This window comes from Arvicanthis niloticus, chromosome 28, assembly GCF_011762505.2.
Source record: "Arvicanthis niloticus isolate mArvNil1 chromosome 28, mArvNil1.pat.X, whole genome shotgun sequence".
NCBI classification, from domain to species: domain Eukaryota; kingdom Metazoa; phylum Chordata; class Mammalia; order Rodentia; family Muridae; genus Arvicanthis; species Arvicanthis niloticus.
The window spans coordinates 12,283,369-12,297,689 of NC_133436.1; the positions used below are offsets into that span (position 1 = coordinate 12,283,369).

The 14,321-nt window shown below is 39.7% G+C and overlaps 1 protein-coding gene across 1 annotated transcript in view; it reads left to right on the forward strand.

Moving 5' to 3' along the window:
* The window catches only part of Nox3 (NADPH oxidase 3), a 61,073-nt gene that overhangs the window by 15,085 nt on the left and 31,667 nt on the right, over nucleotides 1-14,321 (forward strand). The window contains exons 7-9 of the mRNA XM_076926529.1: nucleotides 1,245-1,374; nucleotides 7,133-7,225; nucleotides 8,830-9,083. Coding sequence (XP_076782644.1) covers nucleotides 1,245-1,374; nucleotides 7,133-7,225; nucleotides 8,830-9,083 — 477 coding nt within the window. The remainder of the gene's footprint in view (nucleotides 1-1,244; nucleotides 1,375-7,132; nucleotides 7,226-8,829; nucleotides 9,084-14,321) is intronic.

The window sequence follows — 14,321 nt, forward strand, 5'->3', positions numbered from 1 at the left end:
AGGTACTGAAACATACAGCATCCACAATCTGGCTACCATTTATCACTCACCCACCAGAGGTAGGAATCATTTGTGCCTGGAGATTCACAGGTTGTCCTGCTTACCTGATTCAAACGGGTGTTAACAAGCTTGAGTGACTTGCACAGAACAGAGTCAAAGCCTAATGTATCATTTGTCTCTGAAACCAGACTGTTTCCAAGAGCATTACTCTTACCTTCCTCCCATGCCGTGTAATAATACCAAGAGAGACCACAATTCCATAACCAAACACAGCATCTCTGTGATGCTGATGTGGCTTAGTGTATGAGAACCTAGTTTCTCAAAACAATCCAATGCATCTTACTCATAGGCACCTAGGAACTGAGCAGCTCCCGGATTCTGTTACCTAGGTATCTGGTCCTTTGCTGTGAGTCAGTAAAGTCATCCTGAGAGTTGTTGCCTAAGCGATTTGCAAAGGTCAACAGACACAAGCTAGTAGGATTACAGGACTCTTTATCTAGTGCTCCATCCATTCAGACTTCTCTTCCTACTTTTAAATTTATCAATACAGCCTCAAAGACACATTTCAAAGTGACCTGTTTTGACCTTGTCAAATGCTAAGCCTGCTAGTGGTCACTGGGGGGAAAATACTATTATTCTGGGCACTTCTTTTGACTTATTCACTTGAAACTTCTAAGTGCTCAGAAGCAAGCTAAGAAGGGTAGAAGTTAAATCAATCTGCAGAAGAAGCCAATCGTACAAAGTTAGCCAATTAGCACAAATCAGCAATCAGAATGAGATGAAACCTAATTAAATTCAACAGTCTACAAAAGGATGTGTTCAAACAATTTCCTTCATTATGAATTCTCTAATATAGACACTTTCAATGTGACACAGGATACCACAGAGGGGCACTTCTTTTCTGGGATCTTCAAAGTTACCCGAAGCTTTTTAAATGCCCATTTTTAAAGATGCTGGGGGAAGTGAGTGACAGCCCAAGTTTCAAGAGATGAGAGTGTTGTTTTGGAACCCACTACAGAGTATAAATCTGTGTAAAGACGTTGCACAAAATCAGCTTGACATTTCTGTGCTTTTTGTTCTCTCTCTCTCTCTCTCTCTCTCTCTCTCTCTCTCTCTCTCTCTCTCTCTCTCTGTCTCTCTCTCTCTGTCTCTCTCTCCTCTCTCTCTCTCTCTCTCTCTCTCTCTCTCTGTGTGTGTGTGTGTGTGTGTGTGTGTGTGTGTGTGTGTGTGTGTGTGTTTCCAAGTCGCATCATTCGAGGACAAACTCCAGAGAGTCTCCGGCTGCACAATGTCACCTTCTGCAGAGACCGCTATGCCGAATGGCAGGCAGCTGCCCTGTGCCCTGTACCTCAATTTTCTGGCAAGGAACCTTCGGTAAGAGTGAATCCAGGAGCTATTTAAAAATAACTGTCCCCACAGTTAAAATAACGAGAGCTTTTATAGGCTTTAAAAAAAAAAAAAAAAAAAAAAAGAACCGCCCATGTCACCACTTGATGAAGCCAACTCTTTATTAAGTGGCCTAATGGAGAAATCAAGTTATGGATAATTTTAAAAGAGATTTACTGCCAAAAGCACTTTGTTCAGCTTTGAAATGTATTCTACTCGGGCTTAAATATGGATGTCTGATATTGCAAGACTTCATAACAGCAAGAGTAATGACTCTGAGAGAGTTAGCCTCATGGCTCACCACCCGCTGCACCCTTGCTATTCCTCGGTCTGTCTCCTGAGTAACTGAGAAGACCAAGCCTTTTCCTAGGCTTACCTTCCCTCTTTCTACAATTTTTGGCGATCAAAAAAATTAGGGGTGCCAAATTACTTTTGTTATAATTAATCTCAATGTTAACCAAGAATAGATTTAATCAACTTAAGTAACAATTTAATGATGATAGTGTCTACAGATTTTGAAAGTAATGTTTCCTGTTTTCTGGGTATGCAGCAGTCTTTGCAGTCGGTGACATAGGTGAACAGGAATAATGTTCCCATCTGGACTCTGATATATTAGGAAAATATAAACCTTTGGTTTAACTGGTGATTGATACATGACAGATAATAAATGAAGTGACTGCATTAGAAGTAGAAAGAGGCTGGGATGTGGCTTTGGTGACAGAATGCTTGCCTAGCATACATAAAACACTGAGTTCATCCTCAGCACCACACAAACCATGCCTGTAATCCCAGCACACAGAAGGTGGAAACAGGAAGGTCAGAAATTCAAGGTTATCATCAGCAACATAAGGAATTCCGAGAGACTCTAACCATCCTGAAGACACAAGACCTTGTCTCAAAACAAACAAAAATAGAAAACAAAAAAGTAAGAGAAAACAAGTACCCAAAATGTTTTATGATTTAAAATAAGGATAATGAACTATCACAGCATTTAAGACATCAGAAGAATGTAAATAATAACCATTTTTTAATTCTCAAATACATTAAATTAAGTGCCACATTTTAAAGGTAAGAGTACTGGGAGAAATATTTAAAACTGAGAGATGTGAAATAGATGTGCCCATTAGACTGTGGTTCCTTTAATGGCTAGTATAGATTGTCTCTGTCTTAAACTCAGCTCTCTGTAGCCACTACCTGGCCTGCATATTAATGAAGAAAATGAATACCTCTCTAAAATTTTCAGCCACAGCATCTCCATTTAAAAAAAGAAAATCAATACTCTCCCACACTTCATGAATACAGACCAGGGTCTGCTCCCAGCAGTATGTGCTAGCATTAATTATGATTAAGAGGGGAAACTTGGCCATCTCTTGCTAACTCCCCTGCTACACTTCCTTGCACATCCAAACTCACGGTGTCACTCTTTCCCATTATTTTTAATGGATCCTGATTCAAAGCATGTGTGGGCTGCGCAATTACTGCTTGGCTTGACTGCGATCTTCCCTCTGATGTCTTATTGACTCTGAATCAGAAAGGCAACCCAAGGACATGCAGGAGTTCCGTGCTCCACTGCACTAGGCCTAACTCATCTTAGCAAGGCTCTGTGTAGTCCTCCTTGCCTTTCTTTCCCGGGGGCACTTTTTTAATGAAGATTTTATCTGTAGAATATTCGTCAGTCGATGCCATGTTAGACCAGAGTATCTTTTTCCATCACCTTTGTATAAGCTGACCAGAGAAACCTGCTGCCCTAGTTTCTACCCCAATCTCACAGGCACAGAGACCTGCAGATTTGAGAGTTGCTCACGCAGTCAGTCTAGTCTCAAAAGATGTGTGGTCCTTCTTAGCCAAAAAATTAGCTCATTTCCCTGTAGGTAATAATCATATGGTTCTGGGTTTTTTTTTTTTAGTTGTTTGTTTTTGTTTTTCACTTTCTATGAGTTGATATTAATGATAAGAGGGAAAGCTTGGGTGAGGGTGGGGTCAATCAGTAAACATCATCAAGTGGTGAGATCTCATGCTTGCTCATCAGAAGTCAAACACGGGACTGGGACATGGGGGCCTGCCCCTCGAGAGCTTTATTGTCTATAGCAATAATCTATTCATAACCACACAGATAAAATAAAATCAAAGCCAACCTGCCCTTATTTTCTGGGAGGAATAAAAGCAAAGGAATCAAGTTTCATTGATATCACTATTAAATCAACACAATTTTATTTCTGTTATAATGCACTTGCTGTACTAGGGTTTTTCTGTACATTTTTAGAGATTGGAAAAAGAAAGCTAAGAAGCCATATGAATTTTCAGTTCTAAAAATGCTGACGTACTAAATAATTCTGACCCTTTGTTTAAGAGCTGGAGAAAGTAAGGTGTCTCAAGGGGTTGCCTCTGATACAGAGGGCATTCTAAGCAAAGCCACACCACGAGTAAAAATCTCCTGACTTTGTGCCAAGCTGTAACACTTCTCCACATCCTATGGCATTCCTTCTGAGTCTCCGACCTTCTTCCAAGACTTTCTTTGCCAGTCCTCTGCCGCTATCTGCAAGTACAGGTTCCCAGCACCATTTTTATCTCTGTGAATAAACCCAAAACATTTAAGAGTTTGGCAAGAACTTCAATGAGAATTTTCTCCAACCATCTCCCAGTTTGAAAAATACAAATATATATATATATATGTGTGTGTGTGTGTGTGTGTGTAAAAATTCAAATATATGTATATATACACATATATGTGTGTGTAAAAATTCAAATATATATATAATATATATATATATATATATATATATATATATATATATATATATATATGGAGATATGAGCCAGGGAGATAGCTTAGCTAGTAAAGTGCTTTGCATGCAGGTATGGGGACTAAAACTCAGTTCCCAACACCCATGTAAAAGCCTGGCACAGAGGGTGCATGTAATCTGAACACTGGCAGGTAGAGATGAGCAGATTCTTGGGGTTTCCTGGACAATCACCTTAACCTAATCAGTAAACCTTCAGGACCAGTGAGAGATGCTATTTCATAAAGAAAAAAAAAAAGTAGAAGGCTCCAAAGTTGATCTTGTATACACACACACACACACACACTTCACAGTGTATCTGATTATACAGGATAAAAGATGGGAGCGTGGTCTCCCCATCTGTTTGGTCTTGTCTATAGTGATGCTGATCCCCACGGCTGGACCACTTTCCTAACATCACTTACTGGCTATATCTCACTCTCACTCCTGAACTTCCAAGGGACTCTGGGAGTATCACAGTATAAATAAGCCTCCCTATCTCCTCTTGGAGCAATTTATATAGTAAAATAGAGATAGAGCCAAGGATTAATGGCTTACATTCTCCTTCCTGACTAACCATGGAAAGAAAAATAACCCATTCCACTTCATCGATGTGGAGAAGTCAGAGGCTGTGGCTGATCTGACACCACCAAAATGAGATATGTGGTGTCTAAAACGTGTGTTTTCGAATGGATACTGAAGATTATTTGTGAAAATACACAAAGGCTATGTGAATATCTTTGCAAATCTTTCTGTCACGCAGAAAGAATTGTGGCCGGCATTCCTCTAAGCATCCAAACCACTTCTTAAAATACTTTCAGGCATAAGGAGGCTCTGGCTTTGTTTACTTGGTCCAGCTCCATCCTCCTGCTACTTCCTCTGCTTTGCCTTCTCTGACCATCTTCACTGCCTTACCCTTGCATGAGTGGACAAAAGGCTTCGTCCTCCCCACCATTCTGAACATGTTGCTAAATCCCACTGAGACAGAAGAGAGTAAGTGGGTCAAAGTGCATTGTGTAGCCCAAATCAATCCTAGCCTTTGTCAAGCAAGCAAGAGACACTTGGGAAAGAAGCAGAGAGAGCTGATGGGTGGAGACAGAGATCCTGTAAACAGTTGAGACTGATGAAAACAGAAGGGAATTAAAAATGGGAAAGATAAATCAAAAAAATATGTCAAAGAACTTGTGGACTTGGAGACAGAGCCAGATGGCCAGTAAGGAAATGATGAGTGACCAGAGTTTAAAGAACACACAAACTCAAAAGAAGGAGGTGCCCTCCCTATTCCCATGATCTTACTCGAGAACTAAGGTCATGGTAGATTTAGAATGGCAAAGGGGAAATTTCAGAACCTTTCCCAAGCCTTGAAATCCAACGAAGCTCTCTGAGATCCAGCCCAGCCTTCCAAGGTAACTCAAACCGATTTTCAGAGAACCAGAGTTTGCTTTTGTTTTGTTATTCTATAAGATTAAAACAAAATTTGAAAAAAAAAAAAAAGAAAAAAAAAAAAACCCTTGACATTCTAAAATTCAATAAGCTCAGGAGAAGAATGTTTTACAAAGCAAGTCTCTAGACCTACCCTGGTGTTAGACAGTACATAGCGGGACTCTGTTTCTGCTGTAAATACTCAAGCGAGGCAGCTGAGACCCTGTGAAAACAGCATCTGTGTACCAGGTCCACCCAAGCCCACATCGTCACCAGACGCCTTCTCATGTCCAAGGAGACATTTGATCAGACTGAGCCTCAGTTTCTTTCTCTATGAAATAAAGAGGCTATCATATACCTTGCAAGATTGTTTGACATTGAACCACAAAATTTATACGTTCCCATTCTTCCTGTCTACTAGAGAAAAGACCCTTCATGTTACACACAACACCTGAAGCAAGGCTACAAATAAAATTGGTCACCCATAATGCAGATTATACTCAAATAAATTAAAGTAGTGAGTAACATTTTTTTAAGCATGAAAATGATCCTAATCATATCTCTCCAAACAATTGTTGATGCCTTTGTTCTGATCCTCTGAGACTCAAGGTGTTAAAAAAAAAAATCTAGCTTGATTTTTTTTTTACCATTCCACATAACATTATAGGAGGTAGAGGTACGCACAGGGGGACATGGTAATGTGAGTGTCTGCATTCAGACAGATCTCCCGGTTGTGAGGCATTATTGGCCCCCTAAATTACTATTTGAAACTCCTTATGTTGGCTGGAAAAATGCTTTTTTATAAGCCTTTGACTTTGGCTGTTTGGGAGCATTTACGACCCTATCATACATAACATAAACATCAATCTGCTTTCTTATTTCTTTGCAAATTCAATTATTTCTAATTACATAAAGGCATCATTGATCAAGGAAGCATAAAAACCAATAGAGGAGAATTTAATCTCTTAAATAAGCTTGTAGACTTTAAGGAATAATTAAATGTTATTGTATTTAGTACATGGAGACATCTTTGTTGTTGATAGCTGGGCCAATGTTAAGGGAAATATCTTAGTCTCATCATGCTATATATTGATATGGTTCAAATTAGAAATTTTGATTCTATTTTAACATACCTCTCTGTCTCTATGTCTCTCTGTATCTCTCACTATCTCCTTTCTTTCTTTCTTTCTTTCTTTCTTTCTTTCTTTCTTTCTCTCCTCTCTTTCTTTCCTTTTTTCTGTCTCTCTGTGTCTTTCCCACTTTCCTTCTCTCCCTTTCTTTCTCTGATTCATTCTCTTTCCCTCCCCTCCTCTCCATTTGTCTCCCTCTCTCTTCTTCCCTCCCTCTCCCTGTTTCTGCCTCTCTGTCTCTCTCTGCCTCTCTCTGCCTCTCTCTGCCTCTCTCTGTCTCTCTCTGCCTCTCTCTGTCTCTCTCTGTCTCTCTGTGCCTCTCTCTGTCTCTCTCTCTGTATCTCTCTGCCTCTCTCTGTCTCTCTCTGTCTCTCTCTGCCTCTCTCTGTCTCTTTCTCCCCACTCTCTCTGCAGGCCTGGAAATGGGCTTTGGGCCCTGTGGTCTTGTACGCATGTGAAAGAATAATTAGGTTCTGGAGATCTCACCAAGAAGTTGTCATTACCAAGGTATGAGTGTAGCTTTATGTCTGAATAAAAGCCTGAGCGTAGATGAAATTTTTTTATTAGCCCAAGTTTTTAATTTGCCATTTTTATTGCAGAACTGCCTGTAATTTAGAGGCTCATCTTCTGGTCTAATAATTGCTTGTATCAGGAGCATCTTTCAGTGTGACCAATTTTACTGGAGACAGAGATCAAGGCTCCATGCTGGTACTCGGAATTCTGATAAAGGCTTACAGCATGGAATCGGAGTTAGCCATAATTCTCTTTATCATGGTTTCTCTCTAGTGAGGACAAGCCAGGAAACTACTGAGAATGCTTTACACTGACGGTAGTAACTTCAAATAGCACATAAAGGTGGGATTTCGCAAACACGCCAGCAGTATCCACACAGCTTCAGGCATATACATTCCTATCTGAGTGCTGACCATGGGCTTGGAATGCAGCCATAGGTTCAGAGTATTCAGGGATGCTAAGGTTCAAGATAGCGATGATAAAAAGACATGCTGCTCTACCCTGTTTAGTGGTGTGTGCCTTGGAGGGACTTCTCTGCCTTCCTATTCAAACTTGCGGCTCTTTTATTTCATACTGGAAGAAGATAGGAACAGACACACAGAAAAAGCATATCCCACAGGCTAACAAAAGTACAAAGTACGCTACCCACTCCTGAGTGTTCGCTGGTACGCAGTTTTAACAGAACACTATACACTGTTCACTGTCCCGTTGAAAGCAGATGGACAGGCATTCCTAATTCTGCTTTTATGTGTTTCTATGTTGCTGAGTTCAAGCTTAGAACCACAGGAGGTCAATCCAGACTGGAACAAGTGTGGGAACCTAGATCTCTTAGTGGGGAAACATTTAGTAGTTCCTTTCAAGGCAGTGTCAGGAGGGAAAGCACAAATCTAGAAGTAAAGATTAAAATACTGTGAGGGACTCTTCTCATGGAAAAGTGTCATACCAGTATCCGCATACTAGATTGTGTCCTCATATACATTTACTACAGAAGACATGAAGGTATGCAGATATTTTTTTCAATGCAGGTAATGGATATATATAAAGGGCAAGTGTTCCTTCCCTCAAATGAGTCGTTAGCATAAAGTTCTTGTAGAAGCTGCATGGGGCTTCCCTATACCAAAAACTCAGCACCAAGACAGTATTTAGTAAAACTGAACAAATAAAACATTTTGGGGAGAGGGGAAAGATCAATATTTTTCCCCTCAGCACGAAAAAAGTCCGAAATTATTGCTAGATTTTTTTAAAGTAAAGATGATGTGGTAACTATTTTAATAAACTCGAGTAAAGTTATGAGATATCCATCCATGATGGCTTATACTCGATTGGGAATGGTTAGCTGGACTCAGGGATGCTTGGTCACATGGGTCATGGAGTCATGTGCCTGCCACATTGCTTCCTCACGCAGTTATTACAAGTAAAGCCTGGTGCCCTGCACAATGCACTCTATTGTCACTCAAATTGCAAGTCTAGGCATGAAAGTGCTGACAAATTATACATCAAAACAAAAAAACCAATTAAAGATTTTGCATGGAATGAAGAATGCGTTCTTGTCATTTTACCTGAGTGAGAGTCCCCTCAGCTATCTTGCTCTGCTGTAGGTGGTGAGTCATCCGTCTGCAGTCCTGGAACTTCACATGAAGAAGCGTGGCTTCAAGATGGCGCCCGGACAGTACATCTTCATCCAGTGCCCATCCATCTCCCCGCTGGAGTGGCACCCCTTCACTCTTACCTCTGCCCCCCAGGAGGACTTCTTCAGTGTACACATTCGAGCCTCAGGAGACTGGACAGAGGCATTATTGAAAGCCTTTGGGGCAGAGAGACAGGCTCCCAGTGAGCTCTGTAGCATGCCAAGGTGAGACCCCTAGGTCACTGTTCTATTCAAGCAGCAATACTTCAAACGGGGAAAATATCTAAATGCATGAATAAACTCTTCAATTTGTCAATAGCTTTATATTAAGCCACAAGCTTGAGTTCGTCTTAAAAAAAAATGAGTGTCTTCATCAAATGTATAATTTAGGAGAAGCAAGTACATTTCTGTAAAAATAAATAAATGTTCAACAAAAGTAGGCGATGATCCAGGGAGAAGGAAGAGTTTCCTTTCCAGATCCGAAAGAAGCTCTAGTCTAATTATGTACAGCCTGTCATGAGTCAGACGACTCCCTCTGCAAACTCTCTCCCACCACAGACTGAGTTCTCAGGCTGTGTTTGCAAAGGTTGGTCTCTGGAAGAAGAAGTAAGTCTATTCTGCTCATGCTGAACTTTACCCATAGCATTTCTATATGACTGCATAGTAACATATAGAAAACTTATATAGAGACTCTTCATCTCTGCAGCCCTTTTTCCAGATACACAGTATAAGCCTGGAGTTAGGGCTTCTTTATATGAATCAGAGGCATGATTTTGGCCACACTACTACCCTATTCAGAAAAGTCTATGCATTTGACCCAAGTCACTACGTGAATGATCATGTCTTGCCTTCTTTAAGTGAACAAGCAGGTTAAGTCCCACTTCTATAGGACAATCCAATAGTACATGAAGTTCACAAATAGGGCCCCAGAAAAACAACAACAACAACAAAAAAAAACAGAAAAAAATAAATTAAAAACAAAATATTTCAGTGAAGCATGAGAAATATAATTTTTACTTGTCCCGTTCTTGGGGGACATTGACCACCACATGTTTATTTAGTTAAAAGCATGGTAGTATTTATGTACATAGAAGTTCCTGCAGATAGATGCTGCCATCTTCCTTCTGTATCTCCAGGGCCTGCAAAAATGTCAGCCACATAAACATAACATAACTGAAAACAGTTAACACCTTCACCCAATACTTGCCGCCTTTAGCCCATTGAAACTGACAAGTCTTTTTGGGTGACAAAGTAAGCTCCATTGCAAGGGTAAACATGAGATGAAATGAATTTATTGCCCCTCTTTCCCCCTCCCCAAGAAAGTCAGAACTGTAAGCCCATAACACTGGCTTTGTTGCTGGGTGAAATAAATGATGACTTTCTGTCAAAGATGACCAACAAAGGAAAAGCAGTGGAGTTGAGACCCAAGTCTCCCTACACATCCACACCCCCCCACACACACATACACACGAAAACACAATTACAGTGTCTGCTTGTTCCCCTCATCCCTTCGTGTCCCCTACCATTGTTAAGTTTCATACCTTCCGCTTATTTACTCTTGCTTCTGCTCTGTGTGGATCCAGTTACTTAGTCTGTCAAACACCCTTCCCTTGACTAACCAACTACTTTTCAATCAATCCACAGAAAGCCCTGTGTGCTGTTTCTCGTCTATGCCGTGTCACTGGGAGGTCTGACATTATCTGGTCACCAGGGCCTTAAGTACATATGCCCCACTCTCTTGTCCACCATTGATATAACCCTCCTAGCCTTCCTATTTCTCTATAACTATAGATTAAAATATGTGCTAACTGTATGGAATATGACTTTGAAGTATGTGTACATTGTATGTGTACACATATTGTGTTTGTATATGTACATTATCTTTTATATTTACATTATGTTTATATGTTCATTATGTTTGATCTAGTGAATACATTTACAGTTAACACTTTCACAATGAGAACACTTGATGTCTCCTCACTTTGCATCTTTTTAAGACTATAATACATAGTCACCATTTACAGTCACCTTGCTACACAATGTGATCTCTTCAAAGTGTCCTTCATATATGACTGTACTTATGTCTCCTTTATTGACATCTCTCACTCCACTCTATCCACTCCCAACCCTCCTCAGCTAACCATTATTCTACTGTTTAGTTCTATGAGAAAAACATTTTTAGATTGTACTTAGATAGGAGAACACAGGAACTCTTAATATTCTACATAGAGTCAGCTACTATGTTCTATAATGGCTTGGCATACTATGTAAATGCTCAGAAAGAGTTAACCAGGTTGGCTGCAAAGTAAGAATGATAAAGTGCCTCAAAGATACCAGTGGACATGTTAGTTAGCAATGGCCCTCAGCTCATGCTATGAGGCACCAAGGAGCAAACAAGACTCAGTTGCTGAAAGATCAATGTTCTTCTACTTCACATTAGAAACCTGGGGCCCAAATAAAAGAGATGACATGTGAATAAACCCAACAGCTAGAATTTATCCAGGACTCAGGAGATGGTTTGGCAGGTAAGGAATGACATGTGAATAAACCCAACAGCTAGAATTTATCCAGGACTCAGGAGATGGTTCGGCAGGTAAGGAGCTTGCCGTAGAAGTGTGCAGACCCACATTCACATCCCCAGGACCCACATAATACAGAGTTAGCAGGGCAGCCCATTTGTAAGCACAGTGCTCACGGAGAAAAGACGGGAAATCCTGGAGCCAGCTAGCTAGCCCGACTAGTCAAATCTGTGAGCTGTTCGCTCAAATTAAAGATCCTACATGAATATACAAGATGGAGAATGATCAAGGAAGCCACCTGATGTCAACTGCTACCCTCTACAGGCATGCACAAACACATATGTGTGCATCCCCACACACACATACCAACATGTTTGCAGACACATATACGTGTACACACGTAGTCACAGTGGTAGTCACAGCGCACACACTATAAAATGAAAGAAAAAAATTTCCAAAAATATCACTTTTCCAACTACTTTAAGGGTGAGAGAAATGTAGCCTACCCCTCCAAAAAAAATCAAGTACTGAAATATCAAAGCTTGATACATAGGAAAGAAGAAAGATATAAAATATATTCTAAAGCAGGCAAAAGGTGACATCCTTACAGATTTCAGTAAGTCATTAAGAAGAATCGTCTCAAACTAAACCCTGCCGCTGGTATAGCAAAGTGCCTTGCAGGTTGACATCAGAGTATGAGCAGGCCTCAGACAGGGGCACAGAAGAGCCATTAATTCTAATAATTAGACAGTTTTTTATATTTCTGTAGATGTGTGTATGTATATACACACACACATATATGCATGCTTCTGGTAAGATGGATATATATATATATATATATATATATACATGCTTCTGGTAAGATGGACATATATATATGCTTCTGGTAAGATGGACACACACACACATACACACACACACACACACATATATATATATATATATATATATATATATATATATGCATGCTTCTGGTAAGATGGACACACAACACACACACATATATATATATCACATACATATATACATATATATATGCTTCTGGTAAGATGGCCGTTTCCACTATATTAATTCTACCAATTCATGAGCATGGGAGATCTTTCCATTTTCTGATATTTTCCTCTTCCATTGGATGCCCTTTTTCCTACCTGGACTGCCTGGTTGGAACTTAGTGGGAGAGAATGTGCCTAGTCCTGCTGGGACTACATGTCCCAGGGTGGAGTGGTACCCAAGGGAGGCTCCCCTTCTTCTTAGAGAAGAAGAGAGAACAATTGGGGGAGGAATTTGTAAGGGTGGGATGGGGAGGAGAGGAGGCAAGGGGCTATTATTGGGATGTAAAGTGAATAAAAAATAAATAGAGCAAAAACAATGAAAGTTATATATATATATATATATATATATATATATATATATATATATATATATATTTCTGTAGGCTTTGAGACATAAGGCTCCTCTAAATTTAATTGGTATTTTTTTTTAAATTTTTATCAGATAAATCACTGATTATTGATTATAAAAATAACCAACAATAAGATGCCTTAAACAGTGGATAAAGTCTCTATTTGTCTATCTATTTATCTAATTATTTATAAAATAATCTATGTGGGCTAGGATACTAGCACTTTCTGGTTAATGACCTTTTATTTTTGTTCTCTGATTTCCATATATCAATATGTAATTAAGCCTTATTAATTAAGATTAACTCAAGGACTGTTCATTTGAATTATTAGGAAGTCTGGGATATAGAATATTTTTAAATAAATCTATTTGAACTTTCATGAGCACATACTAAAGCCCAAATGGGTTAATCTTCCACCTCGACCATGCAGGTGACAGGTTCTCTTCAGGGAATGGTTATGAATGACTTAGAAACCTTTTCGTTAGCAGTCTTTGTTCGTATGTAAATGTGTACTTTTGGAACAGTAGGAGTTATTTAATACATTCTGCCTACTGAAATGCTCTAAATATTCCCTTTACAAATTGTTATTGAGCAGCTCCAGACTGGGTCGTCAGCAAGGCAGCAAACAAGCAATGAGCAAAACCAGACCTGTTTCCCACACCCATAGCCCTGGAAGCTTAGAGGTCACAACAAACAAGACTAAGTCACGAGCACCCACAGAATCAATGCTAATGTTCAACCACGGGAAGGAAGAGTAGATGAGGGACATTTTCCCAGTCACCAGAGGTCCAGGGAGACTTCCCTGGGGAAATAAAGATTAGACAGGACCTAGAGCAAGGGGACTATGTAAGCAAGTTAAGAGAGAGGAGAAGTTGCAGCTAAGTATTCTGTGGGAAATGATGTTGTGTGTCAGAAGACAATACTGTGTAATATTTAGGTAATACAAGAAAAACCAACATGGAGAACTGGAAGAAAAGAGATTGGGAAGAACCCAGTGGCCAGTCTGTGTAAAAACCTCTTATTTATTCAAAGAATATGTTTTATCATTGTAAAGAAAAATTGCTAAGGAAAGGCAAACACATTTTTACTGCCCTGGGCTGATGTGCATAAAGGATTTGTATTTTTATTTTTTACCAAATATAGTCTAAAACAGTGAGTTTTACAAGTTGTACTTAACTGACAAGTTATTTCAAAATTATGTTTATTCTTAGCAAATCACCTCCACTAGACTAAAATGATAGAAATATATAAAACATGCAAACAAACAATGAAAATGAGAAGGTTCACCATGAAAAGAAAAAAAAAAAAACAAATTTTCTAAGCCCCCTGGAGTATCTCCTTTGCCTTCCATTGGCAACTGAGGGAGAGACTGTCATGAGGGCTCCTCATGGAGACTTCACAATGCTCACAGTTAACAGGAGCTCCCAGAACTCTAAAAAGAGCAAGCCATGTTGTTGAGGAGGCACAGCAGATGATGGCAAGCTTTTCCTTCCATGAACAGGCCCTAGCCAGGTAGCCTTCTTCCAGTGAGGGAGGCTGCAA